This window comes from Aspergillus vadensis, assembly GCF_003184925.1.
Source record: "Aspergillus vadensis CBS 113365 unplaced genomic scaffold BO88scaffold_8, whole genome shotgun sequence".
NCBI lineage: Eukaryota > Fungi > Ascomycota > Eurotiomycetes > Eurotiales > Aspergillaceae > Aspergillus > Aspergillus vadensis.
The window spans coordinates 1119684-1142603 of NW_020292046.1; the positions used below are offsets into that span (position 1 = coordinate 1119684).

The window sequence follows — 22920 nt, forward strand, 5'->3', positions numbered from 1 at the left end:
TGACTACTACTAAGTTACTTACCTGACGGTTGAATCTCCGGCAATTCTCTCAACCCCAAACTTTCCCGGACGAGAAGTTGCAATTCTCAGTACGTAATACCAAGGCCACCTCGGCAGCCAACCGATCGGGGATCCAATCAGGCGGACGAGGCTTATCTGGACGAGGAGGTGCAAGGGCGCAGGAACTTGAGGCGAAAAGTCGCCGGGTGGCCATCCAGCATGCCTGGCCACCTTTCTGTTACGTGTGGAAAACACCCGCCAGTGTTGATCGATCGCTTCATCCGGAGATTCTCTTATTGATCCTGATGACTGTTTTCCCAATTTCCTGTCTGGTTTTACCTCATGCCAATTCCATTACTAGTTATAATCAACTGAATGGACACTGGATGAGATGAAGACCGAGACAAAGAGAGAGAGGGAGAGTAGGGAAAAGAGAACTAAAGGGACTGAACCAACTTTTGTGTCATTGTTCTATGACTTTTATCTACTACTATATATGTTCCTGACTACCTTCCCTTCTTATACACAACACCTTTTATCTACTATCTATTATTACTACTACTACTTCAGTATCACTATCTAATAGGAACTGAAGAAAAGAATATTACTACTACACTACACCACACTACACTACTACCAACCCTACTACTACTACTACTATTATCCAAGCCATTGCAGATCCATGGCCCTGATATGATCAGTGCTTACAAGCAATCAGATCCTTCCCTGCTCTCCGCCGTCATCCTATTCCTGTGACAATAATTTTTTATTATTATCATTCTATTCTTATTACCTACAGCTTTTTATCAGTTCCTTTCAATTCTGGAGTATATCTCCATCTCCCCGAATTTGGGCGGCTCCGGTTCCGCTGCTCTTGTCCACCGCAAGCTTGTACTCCCCGACTTTCTCGTCCCCCCATTCGATCAATTCCCCCCGTTTCATCCCTCCCTTACTTACTACTACTTACTACTGCCTTCCCTATCTACTACTTTACTTCTTACTCTATCTATCAATTCATTCCAATCATTTCAATCAATCAGCATCCGTCGGTCTGCTTACGCCTACTCCGACTGATAAGCTTCTCCCCTGCGGTTCGTACGTGGCTGGCAGGCAACCCGTCCGCTCACTCCGTACTTGCTCTGTTCATTGGTCGGTGCGTTGCGATAGACGGGATCACCGCGCGACACTCAAACCACCCCGTCGTCCTCAAGACTGGTCTGCAGTCAAACCCCAGATATTTCCAATCCCAATTTGGTGAGGGGTCCTGGCTTACGCCCTGGCTACTGCTACTACTCCTCTAGCAGTCTAGCCTTCCTAGCCTCTTTTTCCCTCTCTTGTCTCCTGCCCTCCGTGCTTTCCATTGCGGAGCTTGTACGGCGGAGTCTCCGACGGCCCCGGTTCATTTACGTGACAAGAATCCCCCATTGATTGTTGTCACTATCGCCCATCTCTGATTAAAATTATTGTTTCTGTGACAATTCGTGAGATTTTGGGCCTGCGAGTCTCGCCGCCTATCTACGCATCTCCGGCTTGTCTCCCCGGTTTGCTCCTGCAGTGGCCACTCTTGAGTTGGCGTTGCTTATCGCTCCATCCGGTTTATCTTTCGACCTGTCCATTCAACCCCCCTCTGAATGGCTGCCGTTATCACTCTCCAGTCGTCCTCGACGACGGGGCCAACTGCCCCCTCTGCAGCTGCCTTTCAACAGTCGCCTGCTTCTGACCACCACCACCACCAACTCCTTCGACCCCGGGTCCAGCAGCAGCCCCAACCCCAGCCATCACACGCCCCCCAACCCGGTTCGATATCTACGCCACAGTCGCCGGCTTCATCCATTGGCACCCTTCCCCGTGTGACTGCAGCAGGCCGGGATGCGCCCAGTTGCGACGCCTGTGTGCGCAGAAAGAGCCGGTGTGCTATCAACGAAATGATCAACAAATGCTATTCGTGCGACTTCCACCGCCAGGACTGCACCTTCACCTTGTCCGTGACGAGTCGCCCCGGCACGGCGGATGTCACGTCGAAAAAACGTAAATTGGACGACGCCGATGCCGAAGAAGTGGAATCTCCCAAGAGGTATGATTTCACCGGGGCGTCCTAAAGGCCGATCTCGGACGTCCCTGCCTTGAACCTCCATTCGGAACGCTAACTTGGGTACCCGCTGCCAGGCAATCTACTACTCTTCCCCCAGCCTCCAACAAACCAGACAGCTCCTCCCGCCCTACATTGAACAACCACCACATCCTCACGCCGGCCTTCTGGTTCCAATCCACACAGCATATCGGCCTCACCACTGAACTCGAGCCCGCCCTCCTCGAGTTCTTACCCTTGGACCAGAACAACGAAGGGTGTGTGGCCTCGTCTCGCGTGCGCAAGTTCGGTGACGACGGCACCTTCATGAGGGTGGTCAACACCCGTTCTCACGCGGACTCCCCGCAAACCGCCACGCTCGATGCCATTGAAAGCCTGGTCGCCCCTTACGGCTCCACCTTGGTGGAGAAGTTCTTCGAGCATGTCCATCCTAGCTTTCCCATCCTCATGGAGGATAGCTTCCGTCAGTCCTACCGGGCACGGACCGGGCTGACGCCGTTGCTATTGTCCGCCGTCTATGTGTTGGCGTTGAAGTTCGTTGATGTCGGCTCGGCCTCGCAGTCCGTCCGACGGCCGGATGCCGGCCGGCTGGAGAGCACGGCCCTCAAGCTACTGACCGAGTCTCTGCCCTATGCGTCCATGTCGACTGTGCAAGCCGGCCTGCTGCTCATGCAGCGGTCCAACCTCGCCACGGCGGCTTTGAATGCACAATTGGTGACCGCCGGGTTTGAGCTGGGCCTGCACCAGGACTGCTCTAATTGGCGGATGGAAACGTGGGAGAAGGGTCTTCGGAAACGCTTGGCATGGGCACTATATATGCAGGACAAATGGTCCGCTTTGGTGCATGGCCGTCCATCTCATATTGTGTCTTCCAATTGGATGGTTCAGGACCTGGTGGAACAGGATTTCACCGATGCCTTCTCGGGTACATCCGCCCACGATGATGCACCCGTCGGCCATGGTCCGTTATCCTTCTGCCACATGGTGGCCTTGACGACAATATTGTCCGATATTCTGGATCGTTTCTATACGCTCCAGGCGATCGAGGAATTCAGGACAGCTGGGAACAACCGTACCCGCATGATCTTGGAGCGCGCCAAGCCGGCTCAGATCCGGCTGAAGGAGTGGTTTGGTCGCCTACCCACCCAGCTGAAGATGGACTCGGGCGGAGATATCTTCGAGACGGTCAATGAAGACAACTCCCGCAACGGTGCTTTGCACTTGGCCTATTTCGCCACGGAAATCACTCTCCACCGCTGCATTGTGCGGTCCCTCTCCCAGGACACCGCTGACGCCTACCTCTCCCATATCTGCCGCTCTGCCGCCAAGACTCGCCTTATTTCCGCCATGGACTTTGTCAACCGTCTTCGCCCGATGCATTTGAGGTCATTCTGGCCGGCCGCCGCGCGGACGAACTTTGCCCTCATCGGATCCTTTGGTGTTTTGCTTCGAGTCACCGCTCCCACCAAGGAAGAGTCGGAGTTCTACCGTCTCCGACTGTGCGAATACCGGTGGACGCTGAGTGTGAGCAAGAAGGACGCCGAGTTCCTCGAATTCGCTCTGGAAAGTCTCGACAGCGCGACGAACCTCGATCACTACGTCCCGGAGAAGCCCGGTATCGATGAGCTTATGACCAGCGCCGCTAAGCCTACCATTAATGCTTCCCGCTCGGGCGCGAACGCCCAGCTGGAGGACTCGATGGTCGAGCTGGAACAAACTGGCGAGAGCGGACGCGGGGGTACCTCGTCCGTTATCTCGGGTCTAGCATCTCCTGCAACCTCGATCAGCGATGACAGTGTACAAGACGCCTCGATTCCCCCGCTATAGCCTCTATACCCTCTTTCTCACCCTTCAACAAACATACGGCTGACGCGAAACGCGTCCTTACGCTCACCAACAACCTTTTGATGCCCTTGATGACCACAACTACCGCCTTCGCATCTCTGATTACCGATCTGGCGCATTCTGTGATTATTTATCCGACCTCGATGTTTTCCCGGGGTTTCCATTTCTTGATACCTTGACTGTTATATGTTTGGCTGCACTCGCTTGGAGTTGTGCGTTGTGCTTGATGATGATCGATCACTGTTTTGATTCTTACGAACTAATTCCCCACCCGGTTGGATGACTGGATGAATGACTGCACTTCCGGCATGCATTGTATGTACATATGGGTTTGCTCTTGTTCTTTTATTTCTCTTTATACTCATGATGGATCCGGGACTGGATGGATAGTTATAGACTGGTTTGGCCATGGGATGGATAGATAGCGTGGATACACTTTTTGGACTGTCACGGTCATGGTCATAAAATTGAATGCTTTGATCAATATTGCATGATTGTAAGACACGTAAGTGATTAAGTAGTGCCTTCTTTACCCAGATTTCCATATGCAAAGCAACTACCCAATCGAAGCCATACTAACAGCCAACCGATCTAATAATTATCTACCAACCCACCCAGAAAACATATCACATATAACCTCTCTATTTCTAATATCTATCCAGTACTTACACATAGATTCAATATGACACCACATCCTCCCCTATCCATTTTTCCCTTACTATACTTAAGACAGATTTCCATCAATCACACACTAATCGACACCCTTCATAAATCCTACCCTAGTCAGGTGGATAAGTCTGCGACGGCTGAGTAAACAAAATAAATAACCTGGTCAACAAGATAGTAAATTACGGAGTAACTAGGCATGAAACATCTCATGTCGCAGACACACACCCACCACACCGGGTGGATGTAGCTTGAAAGCTTGAATGCTCCGCTTTCTTCCCTTCATCATCCAGCGGGTTTCATTAACGAATCTGGAATATTTAGTTGAATTGGGTGATTTATGTCCGAGGTTGTGGACTATTATTTACTTTATTAGGTGTGGATATGTTACTTATTAAGGATGGATGTGGGCGCTGGCTGGCTGGCTGGCTAACTACTATGTAGTACTAAGAAGGAAAAATATAGTATTGATTGGGTCGTTTGGAGTGTCTCGATACGGGGGTTATCATACTACTACGCTAGTAGTAGTTAACTATCTCTATCTGGTGCTGGCCATGTTATGTCATATTATGGGTTGATTCCGCCTAAGAAGTATCTGGGATTTGTTTCATCATTCTAGTATAGCGTTCTCTATGTAAGCTGTTGCCAAGCTACTGCTATATCTGACTATAGTAAAATAGGAAATTATATATGATTAGCTAGGTAGCTAGTATATAGCCATTGGGTTGGGGGGTGGGAATAAAATTTATCATAGCTAACATAATGGAATCACTAGCAAGAAATAGGAAAACTTCATTATTCATCATCAAGACCCCAGGAAAAACGAGAAATCGCTGCCCCCACTCCCAAAAGCAAAGTCCTCCAATATCGTAGGATCAACCAAATTAGCCAAGATCTCGGCACGAGTATCTGGCTGTGAATCCTGGTTGAACAGCGAGAAGAAGAAATCGCTGTCTGTGCTGGGTGGAACCATTCCTGTGAGGTTATCCGCCCGGTTTTGCACCGCGGTTGGGTCAGTAGCAGTAGCGGCATCTATGCCGATGTTTGTGGGCGGTGGTGGAGCTAGCATTGATGTATGCGCTGCTGCTGATGGGACGAGGGAAGAACGACGGCGTGCGACACATGCGCGCGCGACTTCGAGAACCTCGCGGATCATTTCGGCACAGCGGCGCGCAACCACGATGTTGTTCATGGATTCGAAGATGTCAAGGCTTTTTTCGACGTCAAGGAGGAGGTCTTCGTCGCGGATGCTGGGGAAGCCGGAGAGGACGAGGTGGAGGAGGATCATGGCTCCGTAGAGAGCGTAGGTTGTGTTGTACCACCTGTCGGTTTTCATGAGTTGGGGTTGTTTTGGAAGGGTAGAAGCGGGGAAGGTTACCAGGTTCGGATGTAAATTCTATGTAGAAAGGATTCGTACTGCATCTGGATGCTGGTTCTTGCGGCGTCGAGGCAGGTGTGTAGGTGTTGGAGTAGATTAGAGGACTCGGTGCTGGATGCTGATGCGGCGAGGAAGGGACGGTGGATTAGGATACGGGTGTTAAAGAATCCTATACTTACTTAGTGAACTGGTACTTGGTTATGGACAGAGCTGTTATGACTTACTTAATCTCAATACTAGCTTCTGTTTAAAGGCCCATTCGGTGTCGTTGAGTGAAGCCGCATCAATATCCAAGAAGTGCGGCAGTGTGGCTTTCCATGCGAGCAGTTTGTTGTCGAGACTCATTGCGATCTGCGACATTTCGCTCATAGATCGCTTCGGTGAGTGGTAGAGAAGATGGGATGCTTCAGACATTATCTGCGCTAGAGCTACCATCGCTGGTATCATGGCGACGTGGTCATCTTCTGCATCAGGGTCGAGTATATTGCCAGGCGTGGCCTATACGGATATCAGAGAATAATACCCAAGTGTTATAGCGGGGTATTGCACTCACCTTCAGCGTTGGTAGTGAAACCTGATAATATTGGAGATCTTTCATGCTGTCTAATCGCCCCGAGGAACAGCACATCTCACTGCATCAAGTCAGTCAAGTTGCATGAGATAAGACGTAAAGAATACTAACATTTCGTGAGAATAGATACACCTATTGAATATTAGCTGCCTGAATACAGATGAAAGAGCAATGCACTCACCACCAAGTCCTTCTGCCCTCCCTCCGCGTATCAGGGGACACAGACGACATGCCCGATGCTAGCCCAATAGCAACTGCAGTCCTCACTGCCATGCCGCTGTACATGAAGCAGCTATGCGGTCGCAGCGCATTTTGACAGAAGACACTCTAGTCACGAATCAGCAACAGAAGTATAAATTCAGGATGAGTACTACCCACCAGCAGCAAAAGAGCCTGCGCACTCTCCAGGCTACAGCTCTCAAACAAGTCACCAAGTGCTTGTTTTGCCTTTCCAAAGTAATAGTCTGCAAAGTCTAATGATGAAGGCTTGCTCGTAGCACCGGGCTTGCCCAGATAGGGAAGGTAATTGCAATAGTGATCAAGCAGAGCTGTCTCGTGCGGGCTAGCGTTTATGGCACCCAGAGCAACCACGGAGAAATAGAGTCCTGAGAACTTCGATATGCCGCGTAGGAATCCTGACCGCCTGGGCAGGACAAAAGCTTCATTCTCACAACGCCGCATAAAGTTTGTCTTGCACAGCATAGGGTGAATGTAGTGCTTGTTACAGAAGTAGCTGCTGATGAACATTTTCTCGATTTCCAGTTGTGCCTCGTCTGAAAGCCTGTCAATTAGAGGTGTCATTTCATACCGGTGATCTGGCTTAGAGTCAGGGTGCTGTCACGGAAGTAGATCTAGAGGCTTAACTTGCCCACATAGCTTTGAGCATTAGCTCTGGTGCCTTCGGCATTCTCTTTCCTTCCCTGTGTATCATCTTCGGCCCCTCCGTTGATCTGCGGTGGGGAGTGGCTAGGATATTTCGGATTATACAGCAGGTTCACTATCGAAAGTTGTGCCTTGTTCGTTTGGGAACTCTCAGACTGCTTGTCTGCTGGAGAGTTGGGGGTCAATTGATCGACAGCTGTTTTGTCCGTTAATGAATTGAGTACCGCATTAGTTTCACCGTTCGTCGGGAACGAAGGCTCGTTCTCGGGGATGGTTAACGGCTTATTCTCCGCATGATTGCGAGCCCGAGCATATAGGTTTCCCAGGAATGCAAGATTCGAGGAATTGCCATAGAACTCCGTGCCATTGGTATGGAGATTGACCCCACTCAAACCGTCTCGGGATGCTGAGTCGCATAGCTCAGGGGTGGCAGCTATAGAATATTCAGATTTAGAAAACACTTGCAGTACCGAAAGGTCTTACCGACTATGCTATCATCATCACGTTTAGGGGTGAACACAGTAGGTGAGCTGGCATTGATATTGCCAATACTTCGCGCAACTCGGGGGGTATAGTGATCCGGAGAGTCACCTTGGTGGAAGCCATTTTGGTTGCTCTGGCTCACATCTGGCCATGGTGATGGGCGGGTCTTCGATCTGCTTGTACGTTAGAACCGATGGACGGATGAGCGATGACCTGGAAGTAAGGGAGGGATCCAGGCAACACAGCATAACGACATACTTTTGGGCTTCTCGGATTCGCGCCTGCCTCTTTGCTGCAGATGAAGCCTCATTGGGGCCTGCAGCGCGATAGAAGCAGTCCAGTGAATGGTCTAAGGATGTGTTGTCAGTATGCGATTCGCCTAGAGGCAGTTTGCCTGAGACTGAGAGCCGGCAAGGCCGGGATTGCATACAAGCACAATAGGAGCACGGTTGGGCTTGGTCGCACTGCCATTAGAACGTCAGTAAGGAGGAATCATTGAGCCACATTGGGAACTGGCTGGTCATCTGCAATAAATACAGACGCGACGAAGCAAAAGGTGGACGACACACCTTAGTCTTGCGCACCCGACAAGTCTCGCAGGCACGTGAAGCACGCGGCGGGCGCCGACGAGAAGCGCGGAGTTTCGCCGTCACTGGCTGAGAGTCGTTGCCGCCGTCCATGCCTTTCTCAACAAGTAAAGGCTTCTTCATCTAAACGCGATCGTATGATTATCGTGGTGTTCATGCCGCTTGCTGTTGTTGTTGGTCAGTTCTCCAGCTGCTTAGCTTGCTCCACACTAACTTGGGTCGGCAGTGGCACGCTAAGATTGGCCTTTAAACCAAAGCCCGGCTGCGATCGCCACCAACCGATGATGCCATGCCACAAATCAACCACCCTTGATTGAACCCAGAAACAACCCGCGTCAGAACCATCCGGGGTTTCGTGGGGTCTGGGGTCATTCTTCAAGACAATGCTCATCTCTCGGAATTGCAGCCTGGGATGATCCACGCCTACGGATATACTGATGATGATGAGGCAGGACTACGCACGCTGGTCAATGCTTAATGCTCCTGCTGCTAGCCCAGAATCATAATTATCAACTCGCCCACCATCAGTGGCCAACTACGACGGTCCCAGTAAAGGCTATAATAGCATGCCGCTGCGTAGCTGTGTTCAAACACTCTGCTTGGTCTGTAGCCCTGCTCGCGGGTCTGCATTTCCAATTTTAACAGGCTTGGATGCTCAATCTAGTTTTTTTCCTTATTAGGGGGACTTTCAGACGTCATGAGAAGTTGCTGTTGCAAGTTGACTGCGTACACTGAATGTATTCGCATCGTTGATTTGCACAACCACTGCATCTTCAGTCCCAACTCACATGCATAGTAGCTCTACTCTAAAAGCCTATGTGCTTTGCCAAATCATTCACCGGCTCGGCTCTAGGAAATATAGTTTACTCCATAGAAGTCAAGCCGTGCTGTGAACACGACGGAATAACGGCATTGTTCGCTATTAACAACCAAGGACCCCTGGCCTTTAGATCCAGTTATCCGAATATTGCACAGAGCAAGGAAGTGTGCGGAATAAGATTTCCAGAACTCCAGGCATCCCAAACAGTCGGCAACCTAAAGACGTGGTTGCCACGAGCTCCGCCAATGCATGTTCGTCCGACGGAAGACCCGCCACACCCATATATCCGCTCCGACGGATCTCTCTACACCTTTACTCCCAGCTGCGATTATCGGCCCGGATGGCAAAAATGACGTTCATTACACAATAATCACAATTGCCCCGCGTTATGAAGTGCGGGGGGAGCATTTGTGGGATCAATTCGGTGTCTAAAATGGCCATAACCGAGAACCATTGGGGGCGGGCGAAGTATAAGAGACGGACTACCACGTCTAGCTGAATCGCTCAAGCAACAGTCTCCCCAACCTATCTCATATCTCTCATCATCATCAGAATTCACAATGCCTGAGCAACAAACAAACGGAGCTACTCCCAAGGTCGCTGGCCTCAGCGAGCGCACCCGCGCCAAATGGGCGTCCGCATCCACACCAGAGGAGATCGCGGCCAACCTGCCTCCCATGCTCGATTTGACCATTGAAAACATCACCGAGAATGTCATGAAGATCAACTCCATGTGTGACAATCCTCGCATGCGCTACCTCATCCTGAAGTTGATCCAAGCCGCCCATGACTACATCCGGGATGTCGGTCTTCAATTCGACGAATGGGAGCAAGCGTGGCAATTCCTGACCAGAGTACGTATCATGCCTTCATCACCACCAAACCAACCGTTAACACAGTTGCCATAGGTCGGCCAAATCTCAACCGACGTCCGTCACGAATTCGTCCTCCTCTCCGACATCCTGGGTATCTCCGCTCTCGTCGACGCCCTCTCCTACCCCACCGTGCCTGGCGCAACCGAGTCCTCCGTGCTCGGCCCCTTCCACGACGAAGAGGCCCACTTATTCGAATACGGAGAGTCCATCACTGCAGATGGAACCCCCGGCGAGCCCACAATCGTGCGGGGCTGGATCAAAGACACGGAAGGCAAAGCCGTGCCCAAGGCCTTGATCGACGTCTGGGAAACCGACGGCAACGGTGTGTACGACCTGGAGTACGACGGATCAGAGGACCCCAACTGCCGCGGAAAGATCTTCTCCGACGAGAGGGGCCACTATCTCTTCTCCTGCGTCAAGCCCGTCGCATACCCCATCTCCAATGACGGTCCCGTCGGAGAGCTCCTGCGGAAGCTGAAGCGTCATTGGTTCCGTCCTGCTCATATGGTGAGTCGTTCTTCAGCAAAGCTCCATCCCCACAAGAAGATACCCGAGCTAACGAATAATGTAATAGCACTTCATGGTCGCTCACCCCGAATACACCAAGCTCATCACGGCCCTGTACTCCCGCGACAGCAACTTCGTGGAGAGCGACACCGTGTTCGGCGTTAAGAAGAGTCTGATTGTGGACTACAACTGGTGCGAGGATCTCGAGCTGGCTAAGCAGCACAACGTGGAGCCTATGGTTAAGACGATTGATGGACGCGAGTCGAAGGGTTTCTGGCTCTTGGAGCGTGACTTTATCCTTGTGAAGAAGAGCCCTCCTCCGCCTCGTAAGACTGAGGATTTGGATTAGATTGTATGATTTACTGTTTAGGAAGATAAGAATATTCTATGTTTGTCTTTAACATTAGATAAAGTATGATAGCGCAATAAATGTTTGAGTGTCTAGTTTGTGATATGATTTTCTTTTCTTTCGTTGCACTGTGGTTATAGTGGGAATAATCTAACTAATCTCATGGGTAATGTCATAACTTGACAGTAATCCTCTTCTATGTCTTGCAACTATATCTTTGATCAAGCCAATCTTCAACTACTAGTTACAAATCAACGCTTTATGGTTATGGTTGAGTTGACACTACTATGTGTCCAACTTGATTTACACATTACAAATACTTCGCGGTCCAGAGGTCTTCATCTAATCCCGAATTGTCGGCACTCGGCACCAAAGACCCTCTCCGGGCCAGAGTGTCTTGTTACCCCATGCCGACTACGCGAATAAAGGAACGTTATACTGCAAACTACCCTTCCCGGGAACGACTGTGGGGATGAAGTAGATCCCATATCCGACGGGTTTGTTTTGGGGGTTCAGAGTTCGATCCGATTGGTTTGTTCGGGGGCAAGCTTCCCCGGATTGAGGTTCACCGCGGAGGTTCATGCCGGTTCGTCCGTCACAATCAATAGGGAGGTAAGCGGTGTATATGATCAAACGTTTCAATCATTCTGAGTGTAGTATGGGCAAAAAGTACCTTATCTATGGAGCAAAGGGCGTCAGAGTGTGTGGTCCCTATATAGATACCACTATCGACTATCTTATCAGCGCGGGTCTCTTCAGTGGCTGGTTATCGGACATCTGTTGCACTTGCACCATCAGGATCCGACCAGAACTACTGTTCCGAGGCACCTCCTCATTAGTGCATAGCCGGACAGCACGCCAAGTCTAGATTATTCCATAAACAATGTGCAGTTCTCGAATGAATTGTCAGACAAATGGCATCCGTTTTCCGACGGATGAAAGTCCGAGCCCTGCACGGACGGATACTCACGGCTCTCGGCGATGACGATTGAGCTGCAGTCCGGTGGCTCCTGCTAATGGGCTGATAGCCCGATACGGCTATTGCATGCTTATCGGGGTGAATAGCGAATTGGGTCGTTTGATGCAGGGTATATAGTGCTGTACGTAAGGGATCATATAGGCTGAAGTGTGACTTGTTGAGAAGTTTCGTTGGTACCACTATATATCCCATGAACCCCGCTGGCACATTGCCGAACTGCTTTATCCATCGTTAAGTTGGCTCGATAATTATTGCTCATATATCACGAAATACCTCATCGTTTATGTATCGTTTATTCTCGCGTTCTTCGTCTCGTCCCCTTCAGAAGCCAATATATACACCCTCACAACGATATAATATACGGCTATATACCAGTATGGACTGGAACCAAGATAACCTGCGGGCCGGGTTCTGCCATGCTCTCTCGAATATGTATAAGAGCGAAGTCCCCCTTTACGGGGACCTGGTGGACCTGGTATGGAAGGCAGATGCAGAGGCAATTAATAGAAGTCGAAAACTAGGAGGCGCAGATGCCATTGATCCCGATGAGGTATTGCCCTCCAGAAACCGTGTTGAGAGACATGGTGCCATCCGCTTGGGAACCGCGCAGGAGCTAGCCACGATCAGGCGTATGTTCGCTGTTATGGGCATGTATCCTGTAGGATATTATGATCTGAGTGTCGCTGGGTTCCCCATGCATGCTACCGCATTTCGACCAAGGACAAGGGAAGCCCTGGCCAAGCATCCGTTCCGAGTGTTCACGACCGTCCTGCGCATGGACTTGTTGACGGAGAGGACACGAGATCTGGCGCAGAGGGCTCTAAAGCAGAGAAACATCTTCACCGACCGCTTGGTGGCTTTGATCAACCACGCTGAGGTACAGGGCCACCTCACCGCTGATGAGTCCAAGGAGTTCATCACCGAAGGGCTAGAAACCTTCCGATGGCACTCCAAGGCCACAGTGACGCTTGAAGAATACAAGATCCTCAAGGAGGAGCACCCATTAATCGCCGACATTGTATCTTTCCCTAGCTGCCACATAAACCACCTTACTCCTCGAACCATTGATATCGACCTTGTTCAAAAGATGATGCAGGACAATGGTATGCCGGCGAAAGAGCGGATTGAAGGACCTCCGCGACGTGATTGTCCCATCTTACTACGCCAGACCAGCTTCAAGGCCCTGGAGGAGACGGTATACTTCCGTGATGCTAATGAGGCATATGTCAAGGGATCCCATACGGCAAGATTTGGCGAAGTTGAGCAGCGTGGTTATGCTCTCACGCGGAAAGGCCGGAAGCTGTATGATGAAATCCTCAGTCAGGTTAACAGAGAAGCGGCAGAGACAGGAGCTGGCCCTGATAAATATGAGGAAATCTTGAGGAAACACTTTGAAGGATTCCCAGATGACCTCCGTGAATTGCAAAAGCAGAATCTGGCGTACTTCTGCTATCGAACAACACCCAAGGGTAAAGAAGGATCTGCATCAGAAAAGGCAAGTCTCAGCCAGTTATTGGAGGATGGCATTCTCGAGTTCGAGCCCATCACATACGAGGACTTTCTTCCCCTATCTGCCGGAGGTATCTTCAACTCGAACCTAGGCAACACATCGCAGTCCAAACGGCTGATCATGGAGGCGGATGCCGACCTGGATGGGTTCCAGCAGATGATGGGAACTCCGACGGTCGATGAAATTAGTCTTTATGAACAGATGCAGAAGGACAGCCTTGAGAGCTGCCGGGTGGAGCTAGGATTGAAAGAGATTGTGGAGTGAAGATCAGCTTTCTATGTTGTGTGTTAAGATATAAGCGTATAATCCTCAAATTTATGCAAGCTATAAACGTCGATAGCATCTCTTGTTGACACAATTCTATTCGTTGTAGATCGTAGGTGATGTTCTTAGAAAAGAATTGATGTTGTCGGAGTACAAGCTCACTCCTTCCCATCCTGGACTGCCCACTTGCCTTCTTCCGTTCACTATCTTTCTTCTTTTCTTTAACTTCCCTTCCTTCCATCTCCCATCCATCGTATTTTAACATGCAGATGCTATTCATTTCATTGCTCTGTATCTTTACATTGTTGCTATCACGCTGCTAGCTCTAGACCACCCTTTGATCATTCCAGTGTCGTCCTGCAACTGATAATCTTTGGGGCCCACCGCTTGTTCTAAAGGCAGTTCAGTCCCCTCTTAGCGCAATCATGATGCTATTGCTTGGGGCCTTGCTGGCCCTGGCAGCTCTGACCGTTGCACACGATGGTCCTGATCTCGATCTCTTTGACTATGACCAGCGTGGACCTCTCTTGGGGACTTGGTTCGGTATACCCGGGCAAAATGCAACGTTCGACTACGTCGTAATAGGGGGAGGCACTGCCGGGTTGACTCTTGCCAGTCGGCTGGTCAAGAGCGGATATCTCAGTGTGGCCGTTGTTGAAGCTGGCAGTTTCTATGAAATTGACAACGGTGACCTCTCTGTAGTCCCAGAATACTCGACCTTCTTTTCCGGACCAGATATAAGCGACTTCCAGCCTTTGGTCGATTGGAATTTCATGACCCAACCCCAGGAGAGCCTAGGCAATCGCACACTTCATTATCCGCGCGGGAAAACGCTAGGAGGCACTTCAGGAAGGAACTACATGTATTATCATCGCCCTACCATAGGCAGTCTGCATAAATGGGCTGAAGAGGTCGGAGACAAGAGCTATGAGTTTCCCAGCATGCTCCCCTACTACAAGAAATCAGTGCATTTCACTCCTCCGGATGAAAAGCTTTTCATCAATTCGACAAACATACAAAACCCAGAAGCTTTCAGCTCAACCGGTGGTCCCCTAGAAGTCTCGTCTGGTAACTTCGTCGACGGCTTTGGAACTTGGTTTCGCAAAGCTCTTATTGCGCTGGGTCTGAAGCAGACTGAATTTAATAGCGGCAATCTTTCGGGCTCTGGTTACATGACCCTAACCATCAATCCTATCAATGCTCACCGATCTTCGTCAGAAACCAGCTTCTTGCAATCGACACTCAACAGTGGCCTAGGCCCTGTGGTGTATCATAAGACGCTTGCGCAGAAGATCCTGTTTGATAATCATAGAGTCGCAACTGGCGTCCAGGTTGAAACGGCTGGGACCTTTGGCATCCCGCCAGTTAATTTCACCCTAAGTGCTCAGAAGGAGGTTATACTGACGGCAGGAGTCATTCAGTCCCCTCACTTACTGATGGTGTCAGGGATTGGTCCACATGACCAGCTTTTCAGGTTCAACATCAGCTGCATCAGTCATCTCCCGGGCGTCGGCCAAAACTTACAAGATCATCCCACAGCCGGAACGACGCACCGAGTGGATGTTCCAACTGTAGCCTCGTTATCTGACGATGACACTCTAGTGAATTCGAATGTCAAGCAATACATTGTGAATGCCACTGGTCCACTGTCCATCCCTGGACCGGGGTATTTTGGATGGGAGAAACTACCCAAGCCCTACCGCTGGCGCCTTTCGAATGAATCTATCCAAGCACTCTCGACCCTGCCAGATGACTGGCCAGAAACCGTGTATACCCCCATTGGTTATCCACAGCCTAAAAATGCGAGTGCCGGTCAAATATATGCCACAATTAGCTTCGTCAACGTTGCACCTTTCTCCCGCGGTAACATATCGCTAGCAGGTCCAAACATGACAACTCCGCCCATCATCAACCCTCAATGGCTGGCAAACGCTACGGACATGGAGATAATGGTGGGCGCTTTCAACCGGAGTCGCCAGATTTGGGCGAAATTGGCCGACCTAGGCGTCGCTGATCCGGTAGAGTTCGCACCGGGAAACAACGTGACGACATATGACCAAATACTTGACTTCATCCGCAGATCTTTGACAACAATCTCACATGGATCTTCAACTTGCAAGATGGGAAGGAAAGAGGACCCAATGGCAGTCGTGGATAGCTCCGCACGGGTGTATGGGGTTCAGAAACTGAGGGTTGTTGATGCGAGCAGTTTTCCGTTCCTACCTCCAGGAGCTCCTCAGTCAACAGTTTATGCTTTTGCAGAGAAAATCGCCGAGGAAATTCTGTACGGGTTGTGATTGGAAATGCTTTAAAGGCGACGACTAGAGCAGATGCGGGGCTGTCTACTATATTATCCTTAGGATAGACGCTATATCAATAACAACCTTTCATTGTTAGTCCATAAGAATCTTTGTGCCGTCGCTCACCCGCCATTTCCTTGCAAATGAAACGAATGTGTGAACTAGTAAAACCAGTGGGTATAGCTTGCTTGGATATTTCTTCCCATCAGATGGTCAGTAACAACGGCTGCTAAAGGTACACCAGGTTTGCTGGCTTCGAGGACACGGAAATACAAGGAGCAAATAAACATTCGAAACCCAATTATACAATAAAATACAATTGCACTCCTCAATGTGCATAACAGAAAAGTCCTATCTGTACATGGTATACCACTCTACGCGGTTCCAACCAATGGATATAACACAGCATAAAATCCATACCCATCTAAACATGGGCCTCTAAGAAGGCTCGGCCCACGTCTTGCTCAAATTTTGCGAGATCTTCAAATCCCTTTCCCTCAAATCTGAGATCTACTCCTTAAGCTCAACATTGGCCGCAGAATCAGCACTCTGCACCACAACCGCACCCTCCTGCAACAACTCCTCCGCCGTCTTAACTTTAACATCCATGACCCGCAGAATGGTATAACGATGTTTGCTCGTCACCTTCTGCACATGACGGCGTCTCCGCTTCGTCTTCTCCGTGATGCGCAAAGGCTCCGACTCAAAACCCATCACCCGGACCCGGCACTCAAACAACCGCTCATCAAGGTACTTCTCGCCGCCCTTGAGCGAGAACTCACGAGAACCGAGCACGGAAGCCCGGTTAAACCGAAGGATATCGCCCGATTTTACCTTGGGCATGAGGAAAGGCAGACGCAGCTGATCACCCTCGGTAAGCAGGTAGGGTCTGTCGTGGAGGTGGGCGGTAATGTAGTGCGGCTTTTGAGAGGTGAGGTAGGGCAGCATGTCGAGGAGGGATTGAGACACTTTCAATGGAGCGTCGAAGGTCGGGGCCACGGGCTGTTTGTTGAGAGGCACATCGGCGCGGGTTTCGGGAATGGTGTTCTGGGGCGTCAGGAAGTGAGGTTGTTCGATGGGGATGGAGGTTTGGGCCCGGGGGGTGGCACTGAGGGGAGCGGAAGGGTGTGATGATGTTGTTGTAGAGTAAGATGTGGTGGTGGCTTGGTGAAGGCAGGCACGGAAGGTGGTGTTGCTGGCGCCGGCGAGGATGGAGGATCGGGCGGCGGTGTGCTCGATGGGCAGGGCAAGTGCCCGTGCCAGTGTGGTTCGAGAGAACATGGTTGTGTGTAGTAGAGACTAAGGGAGGGAGGGAATTGAGGCGATTGTTGACCTTGACCGTGCCGTGCCTGGACTCCGAAGCATCTCGCAGGATGAAATTCCGGACGGAGAGAGATAAAGTGCTCCACGTGACTTATCGGAGTGCCAAGACCCAGTCCCGTTGCCGCCGCATCGAACTTTTTTGTCTTGTCCAAGACACTTCGGGCTCCGCCGTTGTTTGATATCAACTTGTTTTTGACTCGCTTTCTCGCGGTTGATTCATCATGGTATGATTGTGATGTTCCTTGAAATGTGTAGTATCTGGTTTTGCTAACTGATTGTTCCGTGTGCAGCCTCAGAACGAGTTCGTCTCACTTCCCCCACCCACTCCCCCAAAGCTGGGCCCCGACCCGAGTTGTTTTTCCACCGCCGGGGAATCATTATATCGAAGCAACGAACAAAGCATACTGATGATGGGAATAGGTATATCGAACGCTGGCAGAAGCAGCACGGTAAGCGGCTCGACCACGATGAGCGTGTCCGCAAGCGCCAGGCTCGTGAATCGCACAAGCAGTCCAAGGATGCGCAGAACCTGCGCGGCCTGAGGGCCAAGCTGTACCAGCAGCAGCGTCATAAGGAGAAGATCCAGATGCGCAAGCGCATCAAGGAGCAAGAAGAGAAGAACGTCAAGTCTTCCGCTCCCGATGAGCCGTCCAAGACTCCTCTGCCCCAGTATCTGCTTGATCGGTCGCAGGCCACCAACGCCAAGGCCTTGTCCAGCGCTATCAAGGATAAGCGGAATGAGAAGGCTGCTAAGTTCGCTGTGCCTTTGCCTAAGGTTAAGGGTATCAGTGAGGAGGAGATGTTCAAGGTCGTCAACACCGGAAAGAAGACCCACAAGAAGTCCTGGAAGCGCATGATCACCAAGCCTACTTTCGTCGGTAGTGACTTCACCAGACGGCCTGTTAAGTACGAACGGTTCATTCGTCCTATGGGTCTGCGTTACAAGAAGGCCAATGTTACGCAGTATGTTTATACCCTTTCCTTTCAATCTGTTTATTATGGGAGTCGTTCGACTGACGTAATGGCTTTTTTTTTCTTCGCAGCCCCGAACTGGGTGTCACCGTCCAGCTTCCCATCCTCTCCGTCAAGAAGAACCCCCAGAACCCTCTGTATACCCAACTGGGTGTCTTGACCAAGGGTACCATCGTTGAAGTGAACGTTTCCGAACTGGGTCTCGTCACCACCAGCGGCAAGATCGTCTGGGGTAAATGGGCGCAGATCACCAACAACCCTGACATGGATGGCACTGTCAAGTGAGTTTCCTCCTTACATTCTACCTTATAATTATAATACTAATACTATATCACCACAGCGCTGTCCTCCTTGTCTAAATACCTCTTCTCATCCATGATTATGAATCCCGCTCTATTCCTTCATATCATCATACCATATCCCTCCCTATCTCAAAATATGCCCTGGTTGCGTTGGTTTGTGTTCGTCTTCACATAGACTATATCAGTGGGTGTGGCGTTAGCGGCGCGCAAAGTATCCGTCTTGTTTCCCAATTTTCATATTCATTTGCCGAAAGGATCCCTATTTGTCTACTTTCTGATGTGACTTGAAATTGCTCGCTGAGGCGAGTGAGCGTACCAATTAAGTATCCCAATAAATGAAGCTTGATTTGGTCTGAGTGGTAACTATGTCCTCATATTAGAAGTAACTAGCACTACGTAGGAATTATCTCAAGACGATCATCTACGACAAGTCCGGAATTGCACAAAGTCATATATGTAAATTAGTATATTCCGATTATACTCTTAGACCAAACTCCAAATACCCATGCTGTTTGTGGATCCCACAGCTTCCAATGCAATCAATAAACAACACGTAATCGGTCAATGACTCAATCAATCAATCAATCACCCAGGCTGAAGCGCGACTCAAGACAAGAAAAAGACAACACCATGTTTTCAACGGGTGTGTTCCATAAACCAAAATAATTGTGGTGGAAGAAGAAGAAAAGGATGTATAGATCCAAGATGGAACAAGAAGTGAAGAATCAGGTATGTGTCGTACGGAACAAAAGAAATAGGCGAGGATATAACGGTGGTGACTTGGGAACGCCGGGTTCATCGGAGAAGTATGGTATCAGGACGTGAAAGGCACACAGGAACATAGGAAAGGTTGGTTGGTTCAGTCGACAGTGTAGATTGGTGATGTTTGACTAGCTGCCTTCTTCTAATGCAGCTTTGATCTTGGCGAAGAATCCAGCGGGCCAAGCGGCTAGTTCTTCGTCCTTGGGGATACCGCGAACGCGGCAGTGGTTGACCACGTTCACGAGGATCCGGTTCAGCATGTCCTGTGTGACTGGGACGGCGCCTTCGAGCTGCGCGTCTGGGTAGAGGAATGGGTCGCGCTGGCCGAGAAGCTCTTCCACGGTTGGACGCAAGGTTTGATCGCGCTGGAGACAGCGCTTCAGCGTTCGGACCAGTCCAGGAGGTACAGGGACGCCTCCTACGCCGAATGCTGGGAAGTCGATCTTCACGTGGGGGTTGGGGATAGCGAGGATGCGTTCATAGTATTTGGCAATTTTGGCAAACGGAGGCTGGCCGTACACCATTTTATAGAGAATGCATCCCAGACTCCATACGTCACTCGGTTTTCCGAGCTTCATCATCTTTCCCACACTTGCTGGTAGGCCAAGTGAGGCATTGGAGTCGACCAAGGCTTCCGGTGACATGTAATTCGGGGTTCCCACTTGCTGTTCACGATGCACGTTCACGGTGTTATCTTGAATGGCGTTCGCAATGCCGAAATCGATTAACTTCAGTCGGCCCTGAACCAGGAGGAAGTTCGCCGGTTTCAGATCAGAGTGGACAATGTTGTGATCGTGGACAGCTTGAACACACTCAAGCATCTCCTTCCAGTAGTATCGGGTAAAGTTGATGTCGAATCTGGCGTCCTCCGCGTTCAGGCGGTAGGTAAGGATCTTCTCTAGATCTGACTCTCCAATTTCCATCAAAACACTCAAAGTATGCTTGTCTGAGTTCAACTCCCAATCGAATAAACGGACAACGCGATCAAGATTCTCCAACTTCTTAAGCAAGTCAATTTCACCCTTGTATCCAGCCAAGGTAGTTGGATCGACATCCTCCAAATTCACCCTTTTCAAGGCAAAGATCTTATAGTTCTCAGCCATGACGCGGTAGACTCTCGAACTTCCACCACGACCGATGCAGTCCAGCCGGGTGAAGGGCTTGTGGTTGACTGAAACTTGACTGCGCTTTTTCCGTGATTGTGATGCCGTGGCAGCTCCTCCTGTCGCGGTGGCGGTCTCAAGAACGGACATCTTAGGAGGAGGAGGGGCCGGTCTGTGAGGTGTGTTATTACTTCTTGTTGCAAGGATCTTTCTAGGGGAGTTCCCGTTCCCTGCAGGTGTCTCCCCATGCTCTTTCTTCTCGTCACCATACACCACAGCAAGCTTCTCAGGCTTGTCCAGCAAGTTGAAACCCTGAGGCTTAGTACGCTTGAATGTCGGTGGAGGCTCATTCTCCTGGTCTCTAGAAGAAGGCAATGTCGGCAGAAGAGGGACTTTGAATACAGGCTGTTCCTGCGAACTGGAGGGTTTGGAGGACATCTCCGAAGAAGACCCGGGTGTCGATTTCGAGTGCGATCCATAGGATTTCGGTGAGGACGACCTAGAAAAGGGTCCATCTGCACGATCATAGGATCGGTGCTCATCGGTTCTGAGCGGTGGGCTTGGATCGGCCCATGATACCTTGGGTGATGAAGATTTCGCTGTGTTCTTATAGTGGTAGTCGGCGTTGTCGATATTCGCGTCAAGGTCTCGATCTTCATTATTATCACTCTGTCGTCGTAATACACCGCGTCTTGCGGGGCCGTTCAGAAACGTTCCAGTGAGTCGTCCAACTCGCTTGACGCGCAATGAGCTCGCCATGCCGATATCATCCGGGTTTCGCGTTCGTAATACCGATGAAGGACCGGTGCGAGGAGCGTAGTCATCCTCGTATCTATACTTTCTTTCATCTTCTGAACGTTCCGCACTTCCGTGGTCGTCGACATAGCTCCTTTCGGCGGAGCGTCTCTGAGAGGGGGACACGGATGCGGGTGAGCGTGTATGGCTACGCGATGCATTGATTCGCACGCTGCGTGGCCTAGGAGCGGGCGTAATGAAATCATTCGAATTGGTTCTTGCATCCTGGTCGGCACTTTCGCTGTTGGAGAGAAGTGATCCCTCCCTTCTCGATCTGCCGCCACTGCCGCTTAATGATGGTGCAAGGCGAACCACGCGAGGCGCAGGACTTCCGGTCGAGTGGTCTTGAGGAGGCGTCGCTCGAGATCGTCTTTCCTGGCTGGAACCAGCAGAGGATCCCATGCGCTCGCCGCGAAGGCGCGGGGACACATCGAGTCCATCTTCGTCAAGCAGAGCCTTGACGGAAGCGCTGAATTTCGGTTCGGGAACTTCGTCGTCAGAACTGTCTCCCGGCGAGTATTGTCTAGCCACGGAGGAATTGGTTCGAAAGGCGGATGAGTTCTGGAACTCTGGGGAGGTCCGCCTGGACCCGGAGCGGGAGAGCGCGGCGCGGGACATCTCACGGGTACGAGGGTTGTCGAAGTAAGCCGGTAGGTGTACTGTCGAGGGTGAAGGGGGGCGAGGGCTTCATGCAAGAGCTCGGAGAGACCGCATTGACGTGTCAGCCCGGAGAACCAGCCCAGTTGGCCCCAATGGTACCTGCTGCAAAGGGTTAGTAGTCGACGTTTGGTGTGTTGTGGTTAATCCGTAGTAAATCGAAACATCCAACTTCGAATTGCCGGTGGCTGGGCGCGGGTCACGTGACTGGGTTGTTGTTCTGGTTGCCCCGGGCAATCAACTTCCCTCCATCAACAATGATCATTAGACTCCCCACTCGATGATGTCGACGTTACTATCTAGTAGTACTTAATCCGAAGTAGTACAAACCCCTCCTTGCTTGCACTGGCAATGTCCACTTCTCTTGGGAAATTATTTCGCTTGTATCCTGGCTGACTCTGCATCTCACTGCAGGCAACCGTGCTCTCGCTTCGACGCGACGTTGACCCCCGGGGATTTTTAGCGCAAATCAGCTACTACGGTTAATGCTTCTGCTCCAATGGTAGCCCTTTATCTCCGTGCACTGATGTGCCATGGTACTTTCTGAATACTAGTAGTTGGCGTAAGCATTGGCTTTTATTAATTATTAATTAATTAATCAATCTTATTCTACTTTATTTTACTGCTACTTGTTACTACAGTTGTCTACTATCGTTGCAGTGAAGCTCGGATAGAGCGAAGATATATATATATATCCGAATGGAACATCACCTGTCAACTCCTGTTTCAGGAAGTGTAGCAATATCATCATGGGAATGACCGAACTAACGATAGTAACCATCTGAAGCGCATACTAATGAGTTATCAGTAGTACAACTAGTAAGAGTTTTAAGTAGCGATACTAAGCACACCACGCCAATACAATTGAAGCCAAATATCGGTATCGTGGTAGTAGTAGACA

At 50.4% G+C, this 22920-nt stretch overlaps 9 protein-coding genes across 9 annotated transcripts; 5 read left to right on the forward strand and 4 right to left on the reverse strand.

Annotated features, from left to right (window-relative positions):
- Nucleotides 1-1631: 1631 nt before the first annotated feature.
- BO88DRAFT_337759 (putative C6 transcription factor (OTam)) lies at nucleotides 1632-3916 on the forward strand (the record flags this gene model as incomplete). The annotated part of the gene is made up of 2 exons (XM_025702953.1): nucleotides 1632-2074; nucleotides 2167-3916. 2 exons carry the CDS (start codon nucleotides 1632-1634, stop codon nucleotides 3914-3916), a joined length of 2193 nt encoding a protein of 730 aa, XP_025564289.1.
- Nucleotides 3917-4016: 100 nt separating this feature from the next.
- On the reverse strand, nucleotides 4017-4535 carry BO88DRAFT_266020 (uncharacterized protein). The gene has a single exon (XM_025702322.1). It carries the CDS (start codon nucleotides 4477-4479, stop codon nucleotides 4117-4119), a length of 363 nt encoding a protein of 120 aa, XP_025564290.1. The 5' UTR covers nucleotides 4480-4535; the 3' UTR covers nucleotides 4017-4116.
- A 762-nt stretch (nucleotides 4536-5297) lies between these two features.
- On the reverse strand, nucleotides 5298-8688 carry BO88DRAFT_363643 (Zn(II)2Cys6 transcription factor). The gene is made up of 12 exons (XM_025703949.1): nucleotides 8484-8688; nucleotides 8345-8378; nucleotides 8173-8263; nucleotides 7915-8087; nucleotides 7418-7864; nucleotides 6928-7364; nucleotides 6731-6876; nucleotides 6661-6681; nucleotides 6532-6610; nucleotides 6203-6476; nucleotides 5979-6147; nucleotides 5298-5922 (listed from the first exon to the last, which is right to left on the reverse strand). The coding sequence occupies exons 1-12, from the start codon at nucleotides 8622-8624 to the stop codon at nucleotides 5406-5408; spliced, it is 2529 nt and encodes an 842-aa protein (XP_025564291.1). The 5' UTR covers nucleotides 8625-8688; the 3' UTR covers nucleotides 5298-5405.
- A 977-nt stretch (nucleotides 8689-9665) lies between these two features.
- On the forward strand, nucleotides 9666-11141 carry BO88DRAFT_363645 (dioxygenase). Its single transcript, XM_025703950.1, has 3 exons — nucleotides 9666-10175; nucleotides 10230-10703; nucleotides 10771-11141. Exons 1-3 carry the CDS (start codon nucleotides 9882-9884, stop codon nucleotides 11050-11052), a joined length of 1050 nt encoding a protein of 349 aa, XP_025564292.1. The 5' UTR covers nucleotides 9666-9881; the 3' UTR covers nucleotides 11053-11141.
- A 1087-nt stretch (nucleotides 11142-12228) lies between these two features.
- BO88DRAFT_404105 (VOC family protein) lies at nucleotides 12229-13877 on the forward strand. The gene has a single exon (XM_025706526.1). It carries the CDS (start codon nucleotides 12675-12677, stop codon nucleotides 13803-13805), a length of 1131 nt encoding a protein of 376 aa, XP_025564293.1. The 5' UTR covers nucleotides 12229-12674; the 3' UTR covers nucleotides 13806-13877.
- Nucleotides 13878-14227: 350 nt separating this feature from the next.
- On the forward strand, nucleotides 14228-16102 carry BO88DRAFT_363651 (GMC family oxidoreductase; the record flags this gene model as incomplete). The annotated part of the gene is made up of 1 exon (XM_025703951.1): nucleotides 14228-16102. The coding sequence occupies one exon, from the start codon at nucleotides 14231-14233 to the stop codon at nucleotides 16100-16102; it is 1872 nt and encodes a 623-aa protein (XP_025564294.1).
- A 104-nt stretch (nucleotides 16103-16206) lies between these two features.
- Nucleotides 16207-17460, reverse strand: BO88DRAFT_404106 (mitochondrial 54S ribosomal protein bL21m). Its single transcript, XM_025706527.1, has one exon. It carries the CDS (start codon nucleotides 17384-17386, stop codon nucleotides 16616-16618), a length of 771 nt encoding a protein of 256 aa, XP_025564295.1. The 5' UTR covers nucleotides 17387-17460; the 3' UTR covers nucleotides 16207-16615.
- Nucleotides 17461-17654: 194 nt separating this feature from the next.
- BO88DRAFT_487241 (rRNA-processing protein NSA2) lies at nucleotides 17655-19125 on the forward strand (the record flags this gene model as incomplete). Its single annotated transcript, XM_025712532.1, has 5 exons — nucleotides 17655-17660; nucleotides 17719-17729; nucleotides 17849-18391; nucleotides 18472-18681; nucleotides 18741-19125. The coding sequence occupies 5 exons, from the start codon at nucleotides 17655-17657 to the stop codon at nucleotides 18757-18759; spliced, it is 789 nt and encodes a 262-aa protein (XP_025564296.1). The 3' UTR covers nucleotides 18760-19125.
- A 33-nt stretch (nucleotides 19126-19158) lies between these two features.
- BO88DRAFT_404108 (serine/threonine/tyrosine protein kinase MPS1) lies at nucleotides 19159-22151 on the reverse strand. The gene has a single exon (XM_025706528.1). The coding sequence runs from the start codon at nucleotides 21978-21980 to the stop codon at nucleotides 19593-19595; it is 2388 nt and encodes a 795-aa protein (XP_025564297.1). The 5' UTR covers nucleotides 21981-22151; the 3' UTR covers nucleotides 19159-19592.
- Between the last annotated feature and the right edge of the window lie 769 nt (nucleotides 22152-22920).

Bases quoted from the DNA above. Each gene is read 5' to 3' on its own strand.
- BO88DRAFT_266020 (XM_025702322.1), bottom strand. From the start codon at position 4,479: ATGGAAATCTGGGTAAAGAAGGCACTACTTAATCACTTACGTGTCTTA.
- BO88DRAFT_363643 (XM_025703949.1), bottom strand. From the start codon at position 8,624: ATGAAGAAGCCTTTACTTGTTGAGAAAGGCATGGACGGCGGCAACGAC. The intron at 7,865-7,914 runs GTAAGACCTTTC...AATATTCTATAG, and splicing joins TGATGATGATAGCATAGTCG to CTGCCACCCCTGAGCTATGC. The intron at 6,477-6,531 runs GTGAGTGCAATA...ATATCCGTATAG, and splicing joins TTTCACTACCAACGCTGAAG to GCCACGCCTGGCAATATACT.
- BO88DRAFT_363645 (XM_025703950.1), top strand. From the start codon at position 9,882: ATGCCTGAGCAACAAACAAACGGAGCTACTCCCAAGGTCGCTGGCCTC. The intron at 10,176-10,229 runs GTACGTATCATG...CAGTTGCCATAG, and splicing joins CGTGGCAATTCCTGACCAGA to GTCGGCCAAATCTCAACCGA. The intron at 10,704-10,770 runs GTGAGTCGTTCT...ATAATGTAATAG, and splicing joins GGTTCCGTCCTGCTCATATG to CACTTCATGGTCGCTCACCC.
- BO88DRAFT_404105 (XM_025706526.1), top strand. From the start codon at position 12,675: ATGGGCATGTATCCTGTAGGATATTATGATCTGAGTGTCGCTGGGTTC.
- BO88DRAFT_404106 (XM_025706527.1), bottom strand. From the start codon at position 17,386: ATGTTCTCTCGAACCACACTGGCACGGGCACTTGCCCTGCCCATCGAG.
- BO88DRAFT_404108 (XM_025706528.1), bottom strand. From the start codon at position 21,980: ATGTCCCGCGCCGCGCTCTCCCGCTCCGGGTCCAGGCGGACCTCCCCA.